At 37.7% G+C, this 26,007-nt stretch overlaps 1 protein-coding gene across 1 annotated transcript in view; it reads left to right on the top strand.

The window, feature by feature from the left end:
- Positions 1-26,007, top strand: part of syt7a (synaptotagmin VIIa) — a gene marked incomplete at both ends in the record, with an annotated part of 134,923 nt that overhangs the window by 81,705 nt on the left and 27,211 nt on the right. Inside the window, 4 exons of the mRNA XM_081355628.1 lie at positions 3,441-3,520; positions 5,048-5,182; positions 16,417-16,788; positions 25,550-25,666. Coding sequence (XP_081211754.1) covers positions 3,441-3,520; positions 5,048-5,182; positions 16,417-16,788; positions 25,550-25,666 — 704 coding nt within the window. The remainder of the gene's footprint in view (positions 1-3,440; positions 3,521-5,047; positions 5,183-16,416; positions 16,789-25,549; positions 25,667-26,007) is intronic.

Below are 26,007 nucleotides of genomic sequence, written 5' to 3'. Positions count from 1 at the left end.
GTCCAGTGGGGTTTTACAGAAGGGCGGGACTTACCAGCTCTATATACAGACCCTTTCCAAAAAATTAGAATATCATGGAAAAGTTTATTTATTTCCATAATTCCATTCAAAACGTTAAACTTCCATAGATTATAGATTCAGGGCCCACAACTTAAACGATTTCAAGTATTTAGTTGTTTATTTGTACATAATTTGTGCTTCCAGCTCATAAAACCCACGAAAACAGGATTTCAGAAAATTTGAATATTACATGAAATCACGCAGTAATTACACAGTAATCCCATGGTCATTGAACCAGGTTTTGGTTATTTTGGCAGTGTGGGCAGGTGCAAATCCTGCTGGAAAATGAAGGAAGCATCTCCATAAAGCTTGTCTGCTGAAGGAAACATGAAGTGCTCTGGAAATGTCCTGGTGGACGGCTGCGTTGAGTGGACCAACACCAGCCGATGACATGGCTCCCCAAACCAACACAGACTGTGGAAACTTCACACTGGACTTCAAGCATCTTGGATTGTGTGCCTCTCCATTCTTCCCCCAGATTCTGGGACCTTGTTTCCAAATGAGATGCAAAATTTGCTCTCATCAGAAAAGATGACTTTGGTCCACTGTGCTTTATTAAATCCAGAGCCAGCGCAGCCGTCTACCAGGACATTTTCAGAGCACTTCATGCTTCCTTCATTTTCCAGCAGGATTTGCACCTGCCCACACTGCCAAAATAACCAAAACCTGGTTCAATGACTATGGTATCACTGTAATAATTACTGTGTGATTTCATGTAATATTCAAATTTTTTGAAATCCTGATTTTGTGGGTTTTATGAGCTGGAAGCCCAAATTATGCACAAATAAACAACTAAATACTTGAAATTGTTTAAGTTGTGGGCCCTGAATCTATAATCTATGTTTAACGTTTTGAATGGAATTATGGAAATAAATAAACTTTTCCATGATATTCTAATTTTTTGGAAAGGGTCTGTATATATGAATTGGTACATAAAGGTACAGTATTTTTTACTGTTCACTTTACTGATGTGAAAAATTTTGAATGGAATTTTTTTTTTTTCTTGCAATTCATGTCCCTGTGCTTGGGAACATCCAGAAAAAGATAAAACCTTCAGTGAGTTCAGATCCTGTTCTTGCTCAGGGAGTTTCCTGGAGCCTCGGCCAATCGCTGAGCACAATTCATGCAGCTTGTCGAAACTCCCGCCCCTTCGCTGCGCACTTCTCCTGGCCAGCGCTAATGATACCCCTGACCTCTGACCTTTCTGATCCACCCCGGCACCCCCGGACACATCCTCAGAGACAAGCCAGGCAGAACTAGCCCAACCAGAGCCAACTCTGAGCCAACAGGCCTCCTCAGACGACAGCCGACAGGAGCGCAGCGATGAGATGGGATGAGACAGCGAGCGCTGCGGGACAGACAGATCCTGATTTGAGGAGTATCCGCTGTAATCACACAGATGGGTCCTGGATGAGAACAAAATGACGAATTGTACCTGTTTATTTTTACTAGTTTTTTAGTGTTGTAACTTTTTCGATTATACCTTTTTATAGCATTGTGCTGCTCCTAAAATATGCAATTCATTATGTTACACCACTAGGGATGGAAATCATAAGGAGTTTATCATTATTGGTTCCGATTCCACTAACGATTCCAGTTTCTTAGCAATTGGACCCTTTTTGGACCCTGCATATAAAAAATTATATGGTTTTAGTGTTTTTTTGCTTTTTTTAAAACTGATAAGAAGCCGTTCTCAAGAACTTAATTGAAATATTGCCGAATTAATATTAAATATAAATATTAAATGGAAAACATTTAAAGAAAAACTTTAATAGAAATTAGAAAGGTTGCTTTGGCAACTAACTGAAATAAACTAAGTTGAAGCACTAAAATTACTAAAAGCTAAAATTTATATAAAATAAATTAAAACTAAATAAAATGAGTAAAAACGAAACTAAGAATAACTTAAGACTAACTTTACTTTTGAATGTCGCTTGTCAAAACCTTGTCTAGAGGTTTAAAATAGTACGAAGGTATATCAGAAGAAGCTAATAAGAATTTAATTAATTAATTAATTAAAAATTTTACACTGTAAAAAAATTATTGCTGTTATTATTTATCATAAATTAAAATTCAACATTAGAATAAGAAATAATGTGTTTTTTTAACTTAAAAAAGTATGCGTTCGTGCTTGACTTATTATTAATATTAAGTTTAGCTTTAGTTTAGTTAATTTGGATATTTAAGTTATCTCAACATATTTTAAATTGTTATAACTAATTGCACAACATTTTTTACAGTTGGACATTTGTTCAATTTAGCAATATTTGCATATGATTATTTTTTTGATTGGTCTTCTATTCTTGCATTTATTTAAAGTCCCCCTGGAGTCAATAATTGTATCCCTTAAAACTCCTCTTTGATCACCAAAAATTACATATTTAAATGTTTTTTTTTTTCTTGAAATAAAATTCTTCATGCCTTAAAATAGCTTGAATGTAACTCGACACCCTTGCCTCATTTAGTATACACGGTTCTATGAATATGCAAATGAGCCCCGCCTCCACTCACTCACTCAGCTCAGAGATCCACTGGTTGACGATCACACGTTGATTGTGACGTCAGAAACACCAGCGATTTCAAACCGTGTTTTTTTCACAGCAGTTTTAAGGAGAAAATACTCAGCAATGCTGTCGACTTATGAATTTGCACATGGTTTGTCTTAAAGCTTATTAAAAACACCATATGGACACATAAACAACATTAAAAGCTTAATTTTCACCACAGGGGGACTTTAACCATTTACGACCACATTTACACTGTAAAGATGGTGTCGTGTATTTACCGTAAAGCCACTCTGATGTGGCATTTTAATACATTTTAATACAAAAAACTTAAGTTTTAAAAGTCCTCAACTTAATGAGGCCTAATGCTCATTAAAAAAAAAAACAAAAAAAAAAAAAAACAGGTATTATAGTGAAAATTCAACAGTTGATTGCATAACCTGCGTAACTCTGGCCGGTGTCTCCTTAAATCTAACACTGAATGTGGGTTGTGTCACAAACTCCCTGTAACATGTTGTTTATGGCGCGGAGAGGCGGACAGCCGTGACGTCTATGAAGGGTTTCCACAATAACACCTACTCCACAGAAGACACTTTCTGTCGCTCTGTCTCTCCCACACGCTCTCCGCCAGCCTGTCGAAATTGGCTATTTCCATGTAAATATGAGGCTTGTGTGTGGTTTAATTGCTATGGAGATGACTTAAGACGGACCGTGTGATTTAAGCAATCAGAGCGAAGCATCAGGGAGGAGAAAGAGAGAGGGAAGAAGGAATCATGCTGGATGAACAGAAGTTGGAGGTGGAGAAACTTGTGATTAATTAGGAAACTGGGAATAATCTTTTCTTTCTCTCTCTCTCTCTCTCTGTGTGTGTTTCAGGGGAAGAGGAATAAACCAGGAGTGGAGTCCGTCGGGTCTCCCGATTCAGGAAGAGGAAGAGGAGAGAAAAAAGCCATCAAGTAGGTGCAGGGACTTTCATTTCGTTCATTGGGGCTTTTTTTTAAAGATCGTTGTGTTGGAGCGAAGCCTGGCTATACGAAATCAGCGCTGCGATCACAGGAACATAGACATAGACAACATAGACAACAAATACGTGTGTTTTAAACCTATAGAAATCATTCATTTCAGAAGAAGAAGAAAGAGAGGCTCAAAAATGTGTTTAAAATGAACATAGCAACTAAAATGAGCAAATTCGGTGTTGTTTTAATCAATTTACTTACTAATGGGATGCATAAGTAATGTTAAAAAATATTGGGGGAAAAAAATTAACAGCATGATAGCCCAGAGAATTTAAATTTGTACATTTATTTATTTATTTATTTGAGGCAATTAAGTTACATAATTTTTTTAATGAAAAACTAAGCACTAGGAGCACTGGGTTTCATTCGTTTACCGTATTGACAAGTATTGGGTTGTTGATTAGAATGATTATAACACATTATTAATGATCAAAATAATTTCAGAATTTCAGAGAAAGATCATCTGTGTACAGGAGCATAAATACCATATATATAATTATATAAAATATGTATATAAAATGTTGTTTTATTAATATTATTAAAATAATAAATAATATTATTAAAAAATAATTTAAAAAATCTTATCAGCAACAACAAAAAAAAGATATATTATCAGTAATATATACATATAATCTTGTTTTATTATTATTATTATTATTTAAGTAATAATAATTTAAATAGTTACAAAAAGACGCCTCCTGCAATCTTTTACTGTTTTGTATTTCATGTGTCAGCCTCCTGGAAAATTCCCACTGCCTGAAAGTCAAGATTTCCTTTTCATTTCATTCACCATTAAGTTTCCTCAGTCTAGACGGGAGCGTGTCTGAACGAGGGCGCGGGATCTTTGAGCTTGCGTTGTTTTCCTCTTCTCGTGATCACACGTCTCCTTGTTTACGAGGAGGTTATTCTCGGAGAAGTGTGTGCTCTGCTTCGTGACATTGCAGCTGCTGTTTTAGACTAATGACTTCTCTGGATTTAAAGCTTGCAGGTGTTTGAGGGAATCTGACTTTTTTTAAGGACTGCACATTGCGATTTTTTTCCTGAAGCTGTTGTTGAAATAATAACTCACCATAAATGACCTTTCCCCCCAATACCAGGTTCACCCGACCCATTTCTCCTGCCCTCTCACCTCTGCTGTCTCCCAAATGTTTCTTTTCTTAGCAACACATTAATGGTTTGTCACCACGAATGTTTAATAACGTGTGATGCTTTCCATCTCTTTCTTTCTCTCCCTTACGCTTTTGATCTTTGATAAACTAATGAACTCAGGTATAATCTTGCTTGTTTCTGCTTTATGGATGCATTGGGTCTGTTTTTATTTCCCTGTCTGATGATAAAAGCCCTCTCAGTTTCTTCCTGTCCTGAAGAAGAGGAGATTCCCGGAGACGGCCTGTGCGCAGATTGCTGGATGAAATGGGTCGCTCATGTTCCACTGACGTGTGTGTGTGTGTGTGTGTGTCTCTTCAGTGATTTAGACAGAGACTTTTGGAATAACAATGACAGCAGTTCAGTGCAGCAGCGCTGGAGCTCATACCCGCCCAAGGAGTTTGTACTAAACATTTCTCCTTATGCCCCTTACGGAGATCCACGCCTCTCACTCAAGTGAGTCTCAGTTCAGGCTGGTAAGAGACACCAAACCCCTGACCCACAACTCATACCTCACCCTAACCCCACCTAACACACACCCAAACCCTTCCCAGCGCACCCGAGAGTCCAGTCTGTCGTCCAGGTCAAGAGCCGCCCACTTAGACAGGAAAACACCGTCTGACTGACGCATAACCAATTGCTTGTTTTTTTAATATGTATTTTTTTTTATATGTAAAATGATTCGAATGGTCGATAAAATGCAAGTTGCGTTTTGTTTTAATATTCAGAACAGAACCAGAAGCAAAACTGAAAGACTGTTTTCTGACCACATTTGCATCATTTGGTCTTTATTTTGTTAGAAGTCTCTCGCTGATGCATGTATTTATACGGCTAGAATCTAAAACGGTTTACTAGACAGTTTTGTATCAATATATTAATAAGTATTATATCAATTTTTTTAAATAATATATTATATTATATGGTTTTTATTATGTTTATGTATGTGTGAATATATATATATATATATATACAATATTATATAATATTATTGTAACTTACAATATAATTTGAATATTATATATAATAAAATATATATACAAAAAATATAATATAATATATACATATATATAATATTATTTAATATTATTGTAACTTACAATAAAATTAGAATTTTATATATAATAATCTATATATATATATATATATATAATGTTCTAAAAGGGGTCGCCAAACTGTAATATAATTTTTTTCATTATATGTAATAATCATATACATTCATTACATTGTGAGTTACTATCTATCTATCTATCTATCTATCTATCTATCTATCTATCTATCTATCTATCTATCTATCTATCTATCTATCTATCTATCTATCTATCTATCTATCTATCTATCTATCTATCTATCTATCTATCTATCTATCTATCTATCTATCTATCTATCTATCTATAGACAGATAGATAGATAGAAACATATAGTAATTCACAATGTATTAATAATATATATAATAAATTAAGTATATTTATATTACAGTTTGGCAGACCATTTTAGAAGTTGCATAAAGCGAACCAAACATACAGGCATAAAGCCTATTAAAACCAAATGTTCTGTAATCATTGGTTGTGTTTCGGTGCAGTGTGTGTCAGACGGTTAGTAAGCGGACTGTGGGCTTAGACTAACATAACCCATATTTTACTGTACCGCATCTCACCTGTTACCCAACATGTATCCCCGACCCCTGGCAGGGCTGTAATGATGAGGACGCATCCCGTACGCTAACACACTTTCCAAAAGGATATGGCAATGCCAGACTCACAGTATCCTTCATCTGATTGTGATGTGGTCCATAGTATGGGATAGTACAGTACCATTACACCAGACGAAATGACAAGATAAAGACAAAATACGTGAAAGATGAAGTGTGTAATTTCTGCTCCTATAGAGATATGCACAATATATCCAAATCATATCAGTTATGTGCATCACTGTAAAAGAGAAAGTTGTCAACTTTCAGAGTACCATCAACTTGGATGTTTAAGTCATTTCAACTTGAATTACATTAATATATGTTTATATAATTTATTTCAATAACTTTGTCAATTTCTGCCATTTCTAATATTTTTCAACTTATTTTAAGATTCTCACGAAATTTGCTATCATTTAGCACTAACCTATAGAGATATAAATACAATTCATCGTTTAACCGCTTAATATTTGTGACTTTTTTTCTATAACACATTTCAAAAGGAATATTTATTTAATTCTGGTAATTTTTAATGTTGCTGTGATATTTAAATTTAATTAATTTATTTAAACTTTTTTTTTTTACTTATAATATTGGCTATTAATTGGTTATCTTTTATAAAATGAAAATAATTACTGAAATATTTATCATCCATAAATCTGTTATTTTAGTATTTTTATATGCTTTTATAGTATTTATTGATATTTTGAATTAGCTTGAATAAATAGATTTTCTATTTATATTTTCAGATTTAATTTTAATGTAAGTCTTAGTCAATTTGCTATGTGTTTTTGCCTTTATATATATATATATATATATATATATATATATATATTTCTATTTTGCTTTAATTTATTTAAGTTTTTGTTTTTATTATCTTAACGTAAACTTTTTTTATTATCTTAACTTAAACTCCAAAATTGCAATGTAAAAAAATAATTTCTATAATTGCTTCCATTTCAGCTTTGTTTCAGATAACAAAAAAAAACATTTTAATAGTTTCGGCACTAGACGGAAGTCCAATCTGTTCTGTGGAGACGCTCATGACAGAAATTGCACACTTCACGTTTAACCTTGTGATATGAATGAAAGTCATTATGCAGATTTTACTCTTGACTAAGCTTTGCAGGACTGCAGGGACATTATCAATATACTGGACAGTTTGCTACTCATAGCAACAGCCTGACATTCAAATCTGTTTTATTTCACCCCAAAAATTGCAAGATTGGACCCTAAATGTCCCTCACTCCCTACAGCCCTGCTTGTCTCTTCTCAGCATATGACCTTTAACCTTTCACCCCCTCCCCTCCCCCCTCCCCCCATGGGGTGTTACCATGGAGACGGACAACCCTCCAGCTTCAGCTATCCAGCGAACAGCAACAATAACAGTAAAGAAACAAACAATCAAACCAAAAGGCGCTCTAACCCTCATTGCCGTAGGCTCCCGTCGAGGGTTGACCGTTACAGTCTGGTTGTGGTGTGGTAACCCCCGTTTTGCCCCGTGCTTTGACCTTTCTTGGGCTCCTGACTCTTCGCAGCGGTAAACCCTCACCGGCCTAATCCAGACAGGTCTCGCTACAGAAAGATGGTTTAAACATGCTTGTCCATCAAAACCAGTGGCGGTGGCACAGAGGGGTTCAGAATCAGATGGGCCGGCCGGTCTAGACTATGAAAAATGAAATAAACACGTAATCGGCGGTGGCTCGGGTGATTCAGTTCTGCTTTCTCTGTGGACCTGCTGGATTAAAGCGGTGTGGGTGAATGCACTAAAGCTCTGCTGTTTCAGACGCACGCCGCAGATTCAAGCAAACACCCCTGGAACAGACACTTTCTCACTTTTCTCACATGTTGTGTAGATATTTTAGATGCTTGTATTGGATGCAGAATAGATCACATATTGGCTCTAAATATATACTGTAGAGGATTTGGCTATACTTTATTTTAAGGTGACGGTTACATTGTACTTAAATAAATAAGAATTTAGGGTTACACTTTATTTTAAGGTGTCATTGTTACAGTGTAATTATATATTTAAGTACTGAGTAATATTAAGCAACTACATGTACTTACTATAGGGTTAGGGTAGGATTAGGGTTTGGTTGAGGGTTAGTTGCATGAAATTATGCATAATTTACTGTTATTATTACTATAGTAAGTACATGTAATGGGAAACTACGTCACCTTAAAATAAAGTGTTACTGAGTTTTTTTATTGGTAAATATAGGCTGAACTTGGATATTTAATTGTGCATGCAAATTTTTTTGGCCATTTGTCTTCAACTAACAAGCACTCAGTTACACTATTAAAACATAATTTTTAGCAAATCTCAAAAATAATATCCAGTTTTTCATACTGTACACATTATAATGCTGCAATGCCTAAATTCCCCCTTAAACGCATACCTCGGGTCTTTATCGACCCGGGACGGTATTCACTATAATATCAGCCGTTTATCAGTTATTGATCATAACATGAGAATAAATATTGTCTTCAGAAATTGAATGATGTGCATCACCGCTAAATATATAAAATATTATTATAATTATCATCAGTTCGGTCAGTTATTGGCCATAACTTGAAAATAATGATTATAGTATAGAGAATATATGCCTATATATATATATAATGTTTCTCTCTGAAATCCGATTCCTCACCTGGTTTTGTTTCAGTCTGCGGCGGTCAGCTTTGTCACTGAAAGCTCTTCGCTCTTATCCTGCTGTTTTTGATGTTGTAGTTGTGTTGATGTTGTATTGTGAGTGTTTGAGTGCGGCAGTGTTCCTTAAATCTCCTGATAACTGCATGATGACTTTCACCAGGTCCACCATTATGAAACACCGATGACAAAAGTAACCCTTTGTCTTTATGAAGTCTGCATCATTTACGGGTGTCATTAATGCGACGCATGTCACCGGGAGAGCAGATGTGGTTGGGTTGTTGTAATGTAAACCCCTTCGTAAGGCTCTGCTGCGCCCCCTATAGGAGGATCTGCACTCGGCACTGCATCTTTAAAAGCCCAGGGTGACTTGTGTTGTGTCTTGTAGCTCGCTGTGAGGTCAACGCATGTTACACTCTCACGGGATAAATCATTGTTACTTATCCAATCCTGTAACCGTTTCTTCTCTCCCAATGTTTGTCCTTTTCCTCCTTTTTCTCTCTCTCTGGCGGACCCCTCAGTGGGGCGGTGCCCGGGGGCCAGAGAGGGTCCGTGGGGGGTGTATTTGGGGACGGAGGGGGGCCGTCCCGCAGTGACAGTGTGAGGAACATGATGACGGGGGGCATTAAAGCCGGCAGGTGGCAGACGGTGCAAAGCCGCCTGCAGTCAGGAGACTTCAAGAACGGCAAGTGAGTCGAGCCCACTGGAGACAAGTGTGTGTGTGTGTGTGAGATGTTTAAGAAAGTTAAAAATGCCTTTTGTGTGGGTCTGCACTTTGCTGAGATTTCAGGCCGCCCTGCTGTCTAATAATAGCAGAATCCGTACGACTGACTCACACACACTTAGACGCTCTCAGAAGCGACGATCACTCATTTCGGTCCATTATAAAACACAACACCCGCAATGACTCAAAAGACGGCGTAATTGCTGATATCATGCACCTGATTCAGCCGGCGAATATGAAATGTGAGGGATAATGAATATAACTGCAAAGCAGAAGGGTCTTGTATGAGCATGAAGAGGGTTATTTTGCGATATTACAGACTGTACGTGATCTGGCTTGTTATATGGCTACTTAACATTAATGCACTGGAAATATTGATTTTTATTGAGTTTAATGTTGACATTGATTCAGAATTTACTCTTATTGCAGTATTATTGTGAATGATTCATCTGTGCATATTATTTCAAGTAAAAACAAAGGCCTTCATAATCTTTCATATTTCTGTTTCAAATAAACGCCGTTCTTTTGAACATTCTAATCATCAAAGAAAGTATTTTTCACAGTTTCCACAAAAATATGAAGCAGCACGACTGTTTTCAACATTGATAATAATAATCATAAATGAGTAGCAAATCATCATATTAGAGTGATTTCTGAATGATCATGTGACTCTGAAGACTGGAGTAATGATGCTGAAAATTCAGCTTTGATCACAGGAATAAATTATATTTTTTAACTTATATTTACATAGAATTACATAAATTGTAATAAAATGTCTCAATATTACAGTTTTTTCTCAATTTTTTAAAAAAGCTTTAAAAAACTAGCTAAAACTAAAGCGCAGAATCTCTTTAAAACAAAGTGATTGGCTCTTTTAACTGAAAGACAGGACTTTCATTCCTGCAGCTGTATTACTATTATTATTATTTTCATAAGTGGTCAATTTCTTTTTCCCTCTGGTAATGCTCACCGTTCACAATCCAATCAGTTCCAGAAGGTGTATTTCACTCCAAACAGCATTACATGTTGATTTCATTGTATTTTGTGAGGAAAAAGAATCTGCAATATGACACATGAAGTTAACAGCCATTATAATGTTTATCATTTAGTATATTTGACTGCAGAAAGTTCTAGTTTACCAGAATCAAGAATGAATCAGAATCAAGTACAATTAAAAATAAAGGTTCTTTACTGGCATCGATGGTTCCATGAAGAATCTTTAACATCCATGGAACATTCCATTCCACGTAAGGTTCTCTGTATTTAGATTATTAAAATGTTCTTCACTCTAAGAAAACAAATGGTTCTTTTAAGAATGTTCACCAAAAATGGCTCTTCTATGTGAAAACCTTCTTTTGGAAGCTTTAGTTTTACGAGTGAGCTGTGTAATAGACTGTAATCTCAATCAGATGAGAAAATATGATGCGCTCCCATGACAGACTTCCATAATTTGTCTGATGACTTTCTGAGGACCAGATTTGTCAAACTATCGGCACACAGTTAAAGTTTTATAGAAGCCGTTTCGGTGACATGAGCGACGGCTGGAGGATGTTAAACACGAGTTTTCCGTATTAATCGCCAGCTAGTGTAACCGTGTAGCACAAAATATTAATGCGTCCTATAAACCTCCTATAAATGTGCTCAATATTTCAGTGAATCGTAATGTGTAGCTGTCAGCAGTGTGAAATGAATCCTGAGAGAGGAGGGAGTTTCATTACATTAGTAAGAGAAAGTTTAGAGAACCCAAACTGATTCATTTCAGCACAGCCGGTTTTACTTCCATAATCAGTGTATTTCTGAGTAAAATGGTATTCAGTCAGAGAAGCTGCACTTCCCATACAGCAAATAAATAAATGATCAGATGTTTTTAAATACATTTTAAAATATACAAATATATGTTGCTGATATACATTTTTAAAAATATTTACATAAATGTAAGTTTTAGTTATTTCATCATATTATTTGAATATATTTTATAGATTATATTTATTTATATTATATATATTTATTATATTATATATATATTATTATTATTAAAATAATAGATTATTTTTGTATATATATATATTTATATATAGACACATTATATATAAATAAATGATTATATATAATAAATATACTGTATTTATTATTACATATATTTTAATATTATTTATATGAATAAAATATTATTTTATTAAATACTGTATTTGATATATTTATATTGTCTATATGTGGCATTTACTAAAAATATATTTTATGACTGGAAATACATTTTCCTGCCCACTGAAATACAATTTGTTTTCAATTTTGGCATTTAAAAGTTTACAAGAAATATATTTTCATATTTGAAAATCATATTTCATTAATCTGTGCTGTTTACAGTATATTTCGTCATATATTTTAGGGCCATTCTTTGGGATATTGTGAAACTAAATACTAAATACTAAAGTTTTGTTTATGATTAGAAATATATTTCTTGCCCCTGAAGTACATTTTGTAATATATTTTAGCATTAAAGAAATATATTTTCATATTTGAAAAACATATTTTTACTAAGCTGTGCTGTTTACATCATAATATATAGCATATTATTTGAAAGATATTGTGGCAAAAATGCCCAATGGGTTATTTTATCCATCATGAATTAACTGGATTGTTCAAAGCGTCTCTAAAATAATATTTCAGAGACTTACCACCACCAATGACGTAAGACCAGGAAACATGTTCTGCACAAGTTTGGACAATTTTGATTTCTTGCTGAACAAGAAACACCAGGGGAATGAACAGATGAAGAAATGAATAAGAAACCAAACCTCACAAAATATCTCTAAAACACAACCTCACCAAAACAAACCCAGAGCTGCTACAACACTACTGAATCTGTGCCGCTTGAGTGTAGACGTTCACACCGCAAACACACACACACACAGCGGCTCAATTTAAGTTTTCTTCACACCCTTAGCTAACACCTCCTCTCCTCCAGCACCTCACATATTCTCTCCCCGTCTCACATCTCTCTTCTCTCACTCCATCCATACCACCAGTCCTCGTTCTTCTCTCGTTCTCTCTCTCTCTCTCAACACGCCCTCCGTTTTTCTCCGTCAGTAATTGGATTCTATTTTCAGGCCGCTATATGTGTCTGTCTCTTGTGTTGTGTCTCACGTCCTCTTTTCCCTGTCTCTCTCTTTCTTGTCCTCATCTTGTTCTCCACTACGGCTTGTTTTGCTCCCTGGTGTTTGTCCTGCAACTACCTGATGCCCTTTACCAGCTTAACCAGTTCAGCCTTATGCCAGCTCAACATGAAATCAAATTTGACTCGCTTTACATTATTAATACATGCTCCTGGTCCTGCAGTGCAGAGTGAAGGAGAAAAACAGTAATATTAGATAATGAATAAGAAGATAATGTCATTGTTTTAGGCTAGTGTCGTAGTTAAAGCAGTAATTTAATGCCGGTGAATGTGATAAAGGTTACAGCAATAATAAATTAGGATTGATTTGAAAATGAAGCGGAACCAATGGGATGCTCTAAATGAAGAACTTGACCTTCATTCTTCACATCCAGGTCAAAATGACTCAATAATGGCAGTACTTTTGCTTTTTGAAATCTGACGAACCATTTGAAATGACAGGATTCTTTAAACTTTCACTTAGTGTTGGATTTGAACATGCTAGTTCAGGTTTAGGTTTGACTGTTTCTATAATTTCCATCTGGTTGTTTTCTACATTTTAAAACAAAAGCATTCACTGTAAACAGTTTTGTCCATGTGACCGCCCAGTATAGCATGTGTACCACACCTGGAGTGTATTCAGATCAGGGCTTGACATTAACACCCACCAACCAATTGAATTTTATATATTATGCATACGTTTTTCAAATGTAGTCTTTTAAAAGGGCATCTGAAATAATTAACTAAGTGCAATGTAGTGTTGTCAAAAATAATTTTCCACAGAATAGATGCAGGATACGAGCTGCGCTCTCTCTCTCTCTCTCTCTCTCTCTCTCTCTCTCTCTCTCTCTCTCTCTCTCTCTCTCTCTCTCTCTCTCTCTCTCTCTCTCTAAAAGCGAGTGACTCTCTCCCGCCTCTCCTCACTCACTCGCTTAATTTGCTCCGGATGAATATTGTTGCTGTTAAAGGGCTTGAATTTCAGCGTTGCATTGTTCATAATTTGACTCATTCCCGCAGATTTGTGATCACACCCAAAGTGCGGCACATAAAGCCACATCTCAGTATAAACAGAGTTCGTTTTCGCTGCTTATTGCGCTTAAACAGTCAAATACACACAAAATAATGTCAAAATGCTGGCCTTGGCGAGTATTCGTGTAAACACAGTCATGTTTTAAGTGAACATAAACAGTTGAGAAAGAAAACGCATGTATAACAGTATAATGGATCCATGTGTCAAGTCTTAAAGTGACAGCAGCCTATTAAACTTTTGAAATTATGAGATAATATTAAAAATATCTATATGGCAGTTTTTCCCCCATAGTATCGATGTCAAAATTGTGGCCAGTGAAAATGCTGAGTGTAACTTTGGAAAACCACTAGCTACTCTGTCAAGCCCTGATTCTGATATTGCATCATGGTCATCCGACACCTTAATGAATGGCAATACGAGCCTCTTTACCAGTGAGAGGTACTACTACTACCATTGATTTTCGTTTTGAGTCTACCTTTCAAATTGGTGGCACGTAAAATCATAATCTTGGAAGAAACAAATTATTGTTTACAATAAGTTGTACTTTAGTTTGTATTCCTCTGTGTCCTGTTAAAGCATAATAGCTGTAATCTGTGCAAGAATATGCTCGTTTAGTCAGTTTATACGGTCACAGGTTTGCGCATCAATTTCACACCTAACGTGCATCTTTGGCTCTTCATTATGATGCAGAGCCATTTAAAAGGTCTCCTGTGGTTGCTGGGAAATGAACAATTCTCGAATGCGTCTCTTTTTGCAACTAAAATCACTTTGTATTTGAAGGCAGTATCTCCTCATTACATAACCTGACAGGAAAATATGTCATATTACAGAAGTAAAATGCAATGTGAATGCCCTTTCATGCTGACTTCAATATTAAGATGGTTTTCCTCCACTGGAGCAAGTTTGTTTTATGTCCCAAATCACTCTGAAATGTTATATTTAATGACTTTTTCAAATATTCACTGATAGACAGTATCTTTAGGGGCACATCAGCTTGACACTTGTCACTTATCTACCCTTAAAAGGTGCATATTAGTATCTTAGAATAGTAAAATGTACTCTTAAGGGATTACTATGAACCTTTTAGGGCTAAATAAGATTCAAAGATGTCCCTTTAAGGCAGGGGTGTCCAAACCTGCTTCTGGAGGGCCAAGTCTCCACATCTTGAACTTGCCTGAAAGTTTCTAGTATGCCTAATATGCTTTAATTAGTTGGATCATGTGTGTTTAACTGAGGCTGAAGCTGAACTTAGCAGGACAATGGCCCTCCAGGGGAAGTTTCGAACACCCCTGCTTTAAGGCTAATACCCCAGTGACAAGCTGTTGTACCCTAGGAAAATTCAGCTGGGATTAGACAAGCTGAAATGAGGGTGAATAGCCAGAAAATGCAGGAATCATGAGTGCAGCTCAGGTGAAACTCACTGCAAAGTTTCAGAGGTGAATTTGACACAGTTTTTAGATTAAAGTGAAACAGGGCTAATGATAGAAACAAAGGGATGTAATTGCTGAGGGAGGGGAGGAGAGGACTAAAGAATGACGGATGATCTAGCGTAGTTGGTTGGCTGTTGAAGAAACTCAGGGGGCCGTGGTGTTACTTAAAACGAGTGTCGCAAGAAACGATGGGCAAAGTTAAGAGAAGAAAGGTGAGGAGAGGCATGTGCGAGGAGTAGACCGAGATGGGAGGCTCTCAACAGACAAAAAAACAGTCTCCCGCAAGAACCGGTGGCAGCCGACTGACGCCACACACGCCGCGACACACACATGCGCATGGCCGTTCAGGGCAGACCCGACACACTCCGCGATCCAGTCAGGCGCGCACAGGAGCGGCACGCAAGCAGGCCGTGCAGACGCACACACACACACACTCTCGCCGCTCGTCGTCCGCTCAAGGAAGTCTCGCTCGGGCCGGAAACGGACACACAGACCAGGGCGGCTGCGGTCTCTTCTGCTACCTGTGTTACAGTGGCTACTGCCTCTGTCTGATGCTTCTCTCCTTCTTTCTCCTTCTCCTCCTATCCCCACCTACATCTCGCACTCCTCCTCCTCCTCCTCCTCCTTCCTCTCCTCTACCCCCTTCTCCATCTGACGACACATTGTCCTTTTCCTCTCTGGCCATTCCCTTCTGCCCCCATCCTTCCCTAAACCTCTCGTCCTCTTTCGTGTCTCCACTCTCACCTCTTCAATCCCTAACCAACTCCCTGACTCTCCTTCACCCGGATTCGGAACTTATTCCCTTCAACTTCTCGTCTCCTCTTTCTTCATGCCCCTCTGCATCCTCTGATCCTCCTTCGACTTCTTCTCACAAATCCTCTTCGGGTTCTCCTCCCCAACCTCGCCCTTTTGTTCTTGTCCCGCCTTCTCTCCTCCTTCTTCCTCGCCCCTCCCTCTGTCGCTCCCTCTCTTCCTCGTCTCGCTCCTTGCCCTCCCTCCTGCTCTGCCCGCACAGTTTGTCCGACCACACCCTCTCCTCGACCGAGACCTTGGACCAAATCCCAGCGATGGGGGCGATACCTCGGCCTCGCACCTTGTTGCGTCAGCAGAGCCTCCAGCAACCCTTGATCCAGGCTCCGGCCCCGAATTTGATCAACAGGCCTCCTAACTCCCAGAGTTTGGGTCAGCTGCACACCCAGCCGGGTTTAGGAGGGGGCGGTGGCGCGGGGCCTGGAGGAGGGACCGGGACCGGCTCGAGGAACTCCAGGGGCGGCCCGGCTGGAGCATCCCGCTATAGGTCAGGCGGTGCCTCTCATGGGAACCCTGGCAGCGTGGATCACATGATGGGTCAGATAACGAAACGAGGCCTGGACGTTAAATCCTTCCTGTAAGTCACTTCCTGTGTGGGTCTGTCCTGTGCTTGCCTTTCTGTCCTGTATTTGCATGCATCAGTCTTGTCTTTAATTAATTTCACAAAATTGTTTACGTAAGGTTCACCCAAAAATGAAAATCATTCGCTCACCCTCATGTCGTTCCAAACCTGTATCACTTTCTTTCTTCAGGATAGACAGAGAAACAAGCGCGCCGCCATCTTTAGAATATTGTCTTTGAACTCTGTATATTTCTATGGCATCGCTGTCGACGAGTAATTCGCTGGTGAAGTGGATTTAATTATTGTAGAGTTAACGAAGGGTATCACAAGCATTGTCATTTTTAAAGCAGATGTCTTAACAAATGTCAGTAGACCGGGAAGATTTTAAAACAAGATCACTGATGTGGAAATGCAAACTGGAAGACAAAAGACAGCTAGAAGCTCTTCATGAAAAGAGGCTTCAGAAGCTCAGAATATGAGCTTAAAAAGAGGCTTAAAAAGAGGCTATATCAGGAAAAGAGAATTTTAGCAGAATGTTCACGCTGCTCTTTTCCATAAAATCAACAAATACGGCGACTACAGACTGTAAAGCTAAAAAAACGACATAAGAAGCACCATAAAAATGGATCTAGTTTTCTTTTTCACAGTCTTTTGAAGCCATATGATAGCTTTGCTAAGAATTTTCACCACAACTCATACATTTTATTTGCGTTTTTGTGTAAGTCTCATAGGTTTCATATCAATACTTAACATCAGTACTTGAATTTTTGTCTGTTTCTTGTACAAAGGCATCATGCGAGTTAGAGTATAGTTCAAGGGACTACTTTTAAAATCAAATGTGTCCATCATTCATTTTCATTGTTAGGAAAAGAGCAATGTCAGTCAGTCACCATTCTCAAAAACATACATTTATTATTCCATGCAAGAAATGAAGGCATGCATTTTTGGGTGAACCGTGTTTTAAGTGCTACAAAAGCATTATATTCTTCAAGAAATATCTCTGACTACACCGGGTCATTTCCCTTTCTCTGAGATGCTTTATTCATACTTGACCTGCTTTAGTGTGTGGTAATAATAGGTCTCTTTAAACAGTGTAAATGTCCCAGAGTTCAGCTGAAAATGATCTGCGTGCCTCTTCTTGTCTGTTCTCGTCTCTGTCTCTCTCTCTCTCTTCACCTGTCTGTTTCCAGACCCTGTCAGACAGTTGTTCATTCTGTCACACTATATTTCAGCCCCGCTGCAGGATATTACCCCCCTCCCTCAGCGTTCTGCACTGATCTGCTGTTTTGTGACGTTCTGTTTTATATGGCTGAACATTGCCTTGTATGCGGTCTCAGCTGGTTTAAACATGCCACATTTTAGGACCTCAGGGGACCGCTGGAGATATGGTACCAGGACTAATATTATGTATGTATGTCAGCACATGCATATGTGTTCGGAAATGTGTGTGAGTGTGTTCATGAATGTTTAATGGTCTTTCTTTTGTGTTTAAAGGGACAGTTTTCCCCATTGTGAAAATTCTGTCACTATTTATTTATCCTCATTGGGATAACTTCCCCCACTTCCAAACGGTTTGACTTTCTTCTTTCTAAACACCATAAACTTCTTCAAAGTCATATATATGCTTGTATATAAGTCAAATTTACTGATATTTACTGAATTCACTGATCTTTCATTCCATAGTTCTCAAATGTTGAGTATCAAACTAAACCATGGCACTTTTGGTTGCAAAACATGATGGATAAACTAATTGTGTGTGGCGTCACATATGTTACACAGCATCTTGACACACCAAAGTTTTAAAATGTCCATATGTAAATGACATTTGAGAAGTGCAGCGGAGTAAAATAAGTCTTTTTCTTACATTAAGCTTCTAAAGACTTGAAATATTGTGCATGACTACTTTTAGGTTGGTTTTTGTAGCTTTATAGTTCACTTTAGGCTTTCATTCTATGGAAAAGAAACACCATGATTTAAAAAATATATATATTTTGTGTTTCATGGAAGAAAGAAAGAAGTCATAAGGAGTTTAAAATGAAATGAGGGTGAGTAAATGATGCAAAATATTCATTTTTGGGTGAACAATCCCTTTAATATCCCTAATGTTCAGTCTTTTGTTTTCAAACAATTGTTTTCGAAATATTGTGCATGACTACTTATGGTTTTTGTAGCTTTATAGTTCACCTTAGGCTTTCGTTCTATGGAATAGAAACACTAAGATGTAAACATTTTTACAATTTTGTGTTTCATGAAAGAAAGAAAGAAGTCATACGGAGTTTAAAACGAAATGAGGGTGAGTAAATGATGGCAAAATATTCATTTTTGGGTGAACAATCCCTTTAATATCCCTCATGTTCAGTCTTTTGTTTTCAAACAGGGTTGTTTATTCATTAGGAAAGTCTGAAACATAATTCCCGAGAATAGCTTTGAGTTATTGAGTGCACAGGACAGCAGGCGTTCGGCTAACCGCAGCACATTACGCTAGCTTGACAAGGGCTACAGGTCTTCAATAGATGCTCCGGCCGTCTCTGTAAATCTCTCCGGCTGCTACATTGCGTGACCTGCGAAGGAAAGGGAGGGCAGGTCTCAGCTTAAATGACAAACAATTAACGTGACTGAACATCATCTAATTTCCCAAGATTATCCACACGTGAACACACAGCAAATCGTCGTGATTGATGGATTTCATGGTTCTCAAGTGATGTAACATGGTTGAATTTATAAGCCTGCCTCAGTTGTGTGTAAGTGACGTTTGGCTCTGTTGTGACGTATTTAATTGAATTATAATAGATGCTTTCCTGAACGGGGTCGGTGTGAGAAAAGGCCTGTAATTTTCACATTTAAACAGCGATTTAGTGATGAATAGCTAGGTGTCTTCACACGCTGCTAGGTCAACAGCTTATTATGACAGGTTTGAAAAATAATTTCTCCTGAAAGGCCGCAGAATATTTTTTCTACGCATGCCATCATGGCAGTCCAACCTGTGATATTTACATTTTTCAGATACACTTCTACTATTATGGTACTTATTAATATATTGAAATTCTGTCATCATCTTACTGTTATGTCGTTCCAAAGCTGCATGATTTTTATGCTGCTTTATGGACAAAAACTACTATAAAAGTAGTCCAGAATAGTTAATATAACTTGTGATATAGTCTATTAGACCATTTTTATGTAATTTTTTGCTATTTTTTCATCTTGGCTGCCTCTGGAGTCTTTATGATTTATGTGATAATGTTAGAGCTGCACGATTCTGGATAAATTTGGATCACGATTTTTTGTTTCAAATAGAGATCATGATTCTTCAATGATTCTGAACAGACCTCTAAACAAATTAGCATGTATAATTTACTAGAGGTTCTGACAAAATAATGAATTACTACAGTTTATTTAAATGTTTAATTATTATTTTTTTATATCGGGTTGAATTAATGATTCAATGACGACTCAAATACTTCCCTTATTTCAGTACTGGATGAATCAGTGTTTTTGAATGAATCTCTAGAATGAATGATTCAATGACGACTCAAATACTTCCCTTACTTGATTACTGGATGAATCAGTGTTTTTGAATGAATCTCTAGAATGAATGATTCAATGACATACATTTTTTAACACACTTGTCGCCACCTAGTGGCGTAAAAATGTAATCAAAACAACCGTTATTTGAAACGCGAAGTTATTTTGATCGCTACCGTAGACATCAGTGTTTAAATCTGAAATATGATGTTTTATCTCAGTACTTCTGTGATTATTTGAAGATTTAACACAGAAATAAGACACTGTGTGTTTGAAAAGGCTGTTTGTGAAGCTGTTTTTCATGCCTAACATGTTCTAATCGAGATCGCAATCTTTTAACGATTAATCGTGCAGCTCATTAACATTCAGTGGGTGAGTAAATGATTTCTGGGTGAACTATTCTGTGAAATCTGTTTTCCGTTTGGTTATACGTGTTTGTTTCCACTGTTTTTGTGCGTTTGATAGTGTTTGTACGCCGGCAGGTGTTGAGTTTAAAGTCTTTGCTATAGATTCACGTTAACCCTGAAGCATTGATTTTCTGTCCTCTGAATCATTACTCTCAAAATGGATTGTTACCCCAGGACAGAGAATGAAAAGAAAACAGGTTTTGTCTGAGGTTCAGAATAGCATACTCCCATACTATTGCTGCAGTTTGTTGTGCACAGTATGCAAATTTAGTATGCATAATTTTGTTTATGCACTCTGTATGCATTAAATAACGGATGACATACTACATTTGTCCTTCCATTTCCAGTATTGATAACTGTTAATACAGTACTATACAGTATGCATTGTTAAATGTTTCAAACTGTAGTATGCCACATTCTCATCACATGAAAGGATTGCATTGCATGTTTAATTCAGCATGTTTGAATTTATTTTATTTATTAAAGGATAGCCTCTTGAGATGCAACATCTCATTTTCAAGAGGGTCCTATAAACGCAAATACAGAATACAAAAGTCGAATCATAAGCAAAAATAATAAATAACAACATTACAGATACACCTACAAATTCATTCATACACAAATTCTCTCACCAACTCACACCGACCCATCACACTAACCTAAGTTTTTAATTCAGCATGTGTTCACCTCATAAACTAAACCAGATTATTTCACTTTTTTTAATTTTATGCCTCAAATTTTGGGAGTTTGATCAAATAATGAACTGGAGACAGAGACGAAATAGAGTCAGTAGCCAAAGTTGTGAGTTTAACTTATGCGCAAAATTGGAATATCGCATAAAACATTTGCGAATAAAGCACCGCTTCCATCTCATGTGTTCAAGAGAACAAAATCCTCACTTCCTGTAAATCTTGTGCAAAATATCTACCCTGGTAATCCAGAGTTCTCGCGAGAGCACAAGTTGAATTTGCTCAGCGAGTTACTCTGGTGTCGAGTAATGATGCTCATTAAATATGTCCCTCTATCTTAGCTGCACCAATCACATCGGGTTATCTGATATAGGCAGGCCAGAGGCGAGCTAAACAGAAGACGACAGCGCTGTGACATCGAAGTCATTAGTAAACATTGCAAGATGGCTGTGGATGAACACCAGTTGTTTGAAACGGCTTTGGCCGCTACAATGAATGAGTTAGACTTGGCTTTTTCTCTAAAAGAGGAACAGAAGACGGCGCTCGAATCGTTTCTTTGCTAGAAAGGCGTTTTTGCTGTTTTGCCGACTGGATACGGTAAGAGTCTAATCTACCAGTTAGCTCTGCTGGTAGCGTATGGGGTTTATTGTTGTGATTGGTCGTAGTGTTATCCAATTGCGTGCAGTGAGATTTTCAAATGCATGCCTGGTGCCGCCCCTCGAGCTGGCCGATTTTCATTAGTCGACGCCAGACCATTAATCTTTCAAATTTAGGTCTGGATTTCCAGGCTACAAAATATCTGTAATAAAAATGTAAGCTGCTGCAATCGGGGAAGCAACTGTGGCTCTTTTTTCGTACATCATAAATGACAAAATAATACAAAGCAATAAACGCTGTCATGTTCTCTGGTGCCTGGTGTTTGGAAATGCAATCGTGTGGGACGCTTCAGAGAGAATTAAACCAAATCATTCTGGTTGCAGACTTTGGTTCAGGCATTTCAGAACGACCAAATCAACATTTGAGATGCTGTGATGTGATTGGTCCGCTGGTTAGTCCAGATATCCAATCACATCTTCTGTTGAGTTTTTGTTGCGCATCGAGGGATTTATTAGGTGAATGTGTAAAATCCGCCTCAGTTGATTGCTTCAAGTTTTTCCTGCACATTTTTAGAGTCTTTGCATTTCCATTGGAAATCCAGACCTAAATCTGGCGTCGACTAATGAAAATCGGCCAGCTCGAGGGGCGGCACCAGGCATGCATTTGAAAATCTCACTGCACGCAATTGGATAACACTACGACCAATCACAAGAAGTTATCGCTTAGCTACCAGCGGAGCTAACTGGTAGATTAGACTCTTGCCGTATCCGGTCGGCAAAACAGCAAAAACGCCTTTCTTGCAAAGAAATGATTCTGCTCCTCTTTTAGAGAAAAAGCCAAGTCTAACTCGTTCATTGTAGCGGCCAAAGCAGTTTCAAACAACTGGTGTTCATCCAGAGCCATCTTGCAATGTTTACTAATGACTTTGACGTCACAGCGCTGTCGTCATCTCGCCTCTGGCCCGCCTATATCAGATAACCCGATGTGATTGGTGCAGCTCAGATAGAGGGACATATTTAATGAGCATCATAACTCGACACCAGAGTAACTCGCTGAGCAAATTCAACTTGTGCTCTCGCGAGAACTCTGGATTACCAGGGTATTTCCATCCAGCATCCTTTCCATAGATTTCCTAAAATTCGCATAGAAATAAGCGGATTGAAACATAGCTAATGGGTTCAAATATAAAGTCAAGTTAAATGCAATGCATTGAGGAAGTTTGCATACTTCACATTTTACAAATGGTGTAGATACTCTGGTAATTTCATGCATACAGAATTCACATACGGTGAACAATGTTCATACTGCAAAAATAGTATGGAAGTGTGCCAGTTAGAAAACATCCGTGCTCCGTTTATGCTGGGAAGACTAAATATTTCATCTCCGCTGGTTAAAGGGGGATGTCATTGACACACATTCATGGCCTTGGGTCTGATATAGAGACAAAAAAAGAGAAGAAGAAAGGGAAGGCGAGAGGAAGGGGGAGGTGGGGTGTAATTGAGGGTTGTTGGTGTGTTATCAGTGGTCAGCGACAGTCCTGTTAACATCCCAGAACATTCGCCGTCCGGCTCTCACCGGAAAAGTGCTTCTTTTTATTACTTTGACAATAATGATTCCTGTCTGTTGTGTGCGGATGAGTATGTGTTGTGCGCGCGCGCGAGTGTGTAGTCGCTCCAGCCAGGAGCTATTTTTTGCAGCCATTAAATTCTGAAAGGCAAAAATAGCCGGAGTCGGCCAAAATGGAGGGAAGCCCAAGAGAATATGAAGGAATGGATGGATTTACAGAGTGGAAGTTGGGGAAGTGGAGGGGGGGTTAGAGAGTATTAAAACCACTTTAGATACGAGAAGAAGGAAAGGAAGGAAAGAAAGAGAGAGAATAATGCCATTTGACGAGGTTGGAATTTAAAGGAGTAGTTCACCTGAAAATGAAAATGCTGTCACCCTTCACTCACTGTCATGTCGGTCCAAACCCGCTTGCTGCTGCTGTTTTCCTGCGGAACATAAAGCGATATTTCAAAGATGGAATTCCATTGGGATGTTTAATTTTTTTTAAATTTAAAGTATTTTATTAATCAAAAAAATAACACATTAAAAATATTTAAGCATAATTTATAATATGAAAAATGGAGACTTATTTTGAGATTTGAGACGAATTTTATATATGTATATATCTTTGTGTGTGTGTGTGTAAATATATATTGTACGTTTGTAATATGTATATTGTCTGTATGAACATAAATAAGAAAATAAATTAAATGGAGAAATTTTAAATTGCACAACATTCAAATTTGAATATTCAATGTTAATTATATATCTAAAACATCATAAATTAAATAAAATTGCAAAAGGTATTTTATATATATATATATATAAAGAGTTCAGATGCCATCTGAAAATTTCTTCTACAATGGTCTTTTTTAATCAAGCTCGTATATTTAAGTTCAGTAATTTCACTTAAATGACAATTAATAGGTAATGTTCATTGCCATTTAAGTGAAATTACTGAACTTAAATATACAAGCTTGATAAAAATGACCATTGTAGAAGAAATTTTCAGATGGCACTTAGAGGCTTTTGCATCTGAACTCTTCATATATTATATATATATATATATATGATAGTTAAATGTATTATTTATATGTAATTATAATTTGCACTATCGCACATATAATATTGGTTTGTAACTATTTGCGTTTGTGAACCTAATAATTTTCATGTGAACTGTTCCTTTAAGATCAGGAGGGACAGACGAAAGCTTTCAAAAGCTGTTTAAGAGGAGTTTAATAGCAGGATATTAGAGAAAGGTCCAGGCTCAGAGATGAGGGGGATTTGTAAGTAGAGAGAAAATTGAAGAATGTAAGAAAGAGAAGAGAAGAGAAGAGAAGACGAGAGGAGAGGAGATAGAGGGTGAGCAGTGACCCAGAAAGCAGCAGCTCAGTGCCGACACCTCACACACACACACACACACACACACACACACACACACACACTGCACTCTCAAATAGAAACAATTAGTCCAGATCTCTCTAACGGGCCTCAATTAAGGCTGAGGAGAGAGAGAGAAGAGAGAAGGATGAAAACACCAGTGAAAGAGGGAGACGGTGAATGTGTTGAGTGACGAGGACAGTAAATCAATGTGTGTGTGCGCGAGAATGTGAGTTTGAGTGTTTACAGGCCCGTTTACACCAAGATCAGCTCTAAACGCGACGGGAATGACTGGAGAATCTGTATTTCACACATAACATTTTCGATTCGAATGCCTGCATTTGTAACACCGTTTCATGCCGACTTTAACTCTACTTGTATTGGTAAGCGCAGGTTTGCCATTGAGATCAACCAAAGTTAACATGCAAAATGCAAATAAGTGCATATTGATGAATCAGAACATGTGCAGAGCGGTCTGAGGAACGGGGCTGATATGCTAAACTCAACACTAATATTATCTGCTGCCTAATAACTTGTTCTTGTGTGTTTCCTCTCGCTCTCGACTCTTCCTCTCTGCACTTTACGGCTCTCTCTTTCTCCTCTCTCTTTGTTTTGTGTCTCATTTTCTTGGTGAAGGGAAGGAAAAATGGTGGTTCTCTCTCTCGCGATCGGATTGGCCGAGCATGACGACTTTGCCAATCTTCCAGACCTACAGGAAGTACCGCCCAGTCAAGAAACCCCCCCTGACAAGAGGTATCTGTCAGAATATGTGTGTGTGTGTGTGTGTGTGTGTGTGTGGAGAGATGCATTACATGTTTGACCAACCCACAGCAAGCGGTAGAGCTCCTGCTAGAGAGCAGGGGATTGTGGGTAATACCCAGCATAGCGTGTATTTGCCACAGGCTCTGAGGCAGCAGATACACACACAGCGGTGCGCCGCTCTCGCTTTCAAGTCGTAATGCGAGTTAGTAGTTTCTCTGAAGCCCTGTTCCAAAACGCCAGTGAGCCGTCATGCTATCGACTGCCAACATGGGCAGCCAAATCTCATGAGTGACTTATTTGTAGTGCACTTCATAGGCAGCAACTTCACATGG

This window comes from Scardinius erythrophthalmus (assembly GCF_964197995.2).
Source record: "Scardinius erythrophthalmus genome assembly, chromosome: 24".
NCBI classification, from domain to species: domain Eukaryota; kingdom Metazoa; phylum Chordata; class Actinopteri; order Cypriniformes; family Leuciscidae; genus Scardinius; species Scardinius erythrophthalmus.
This window is presented reverse-complemented; position numbering and strand designations above follow the sequence as displayed.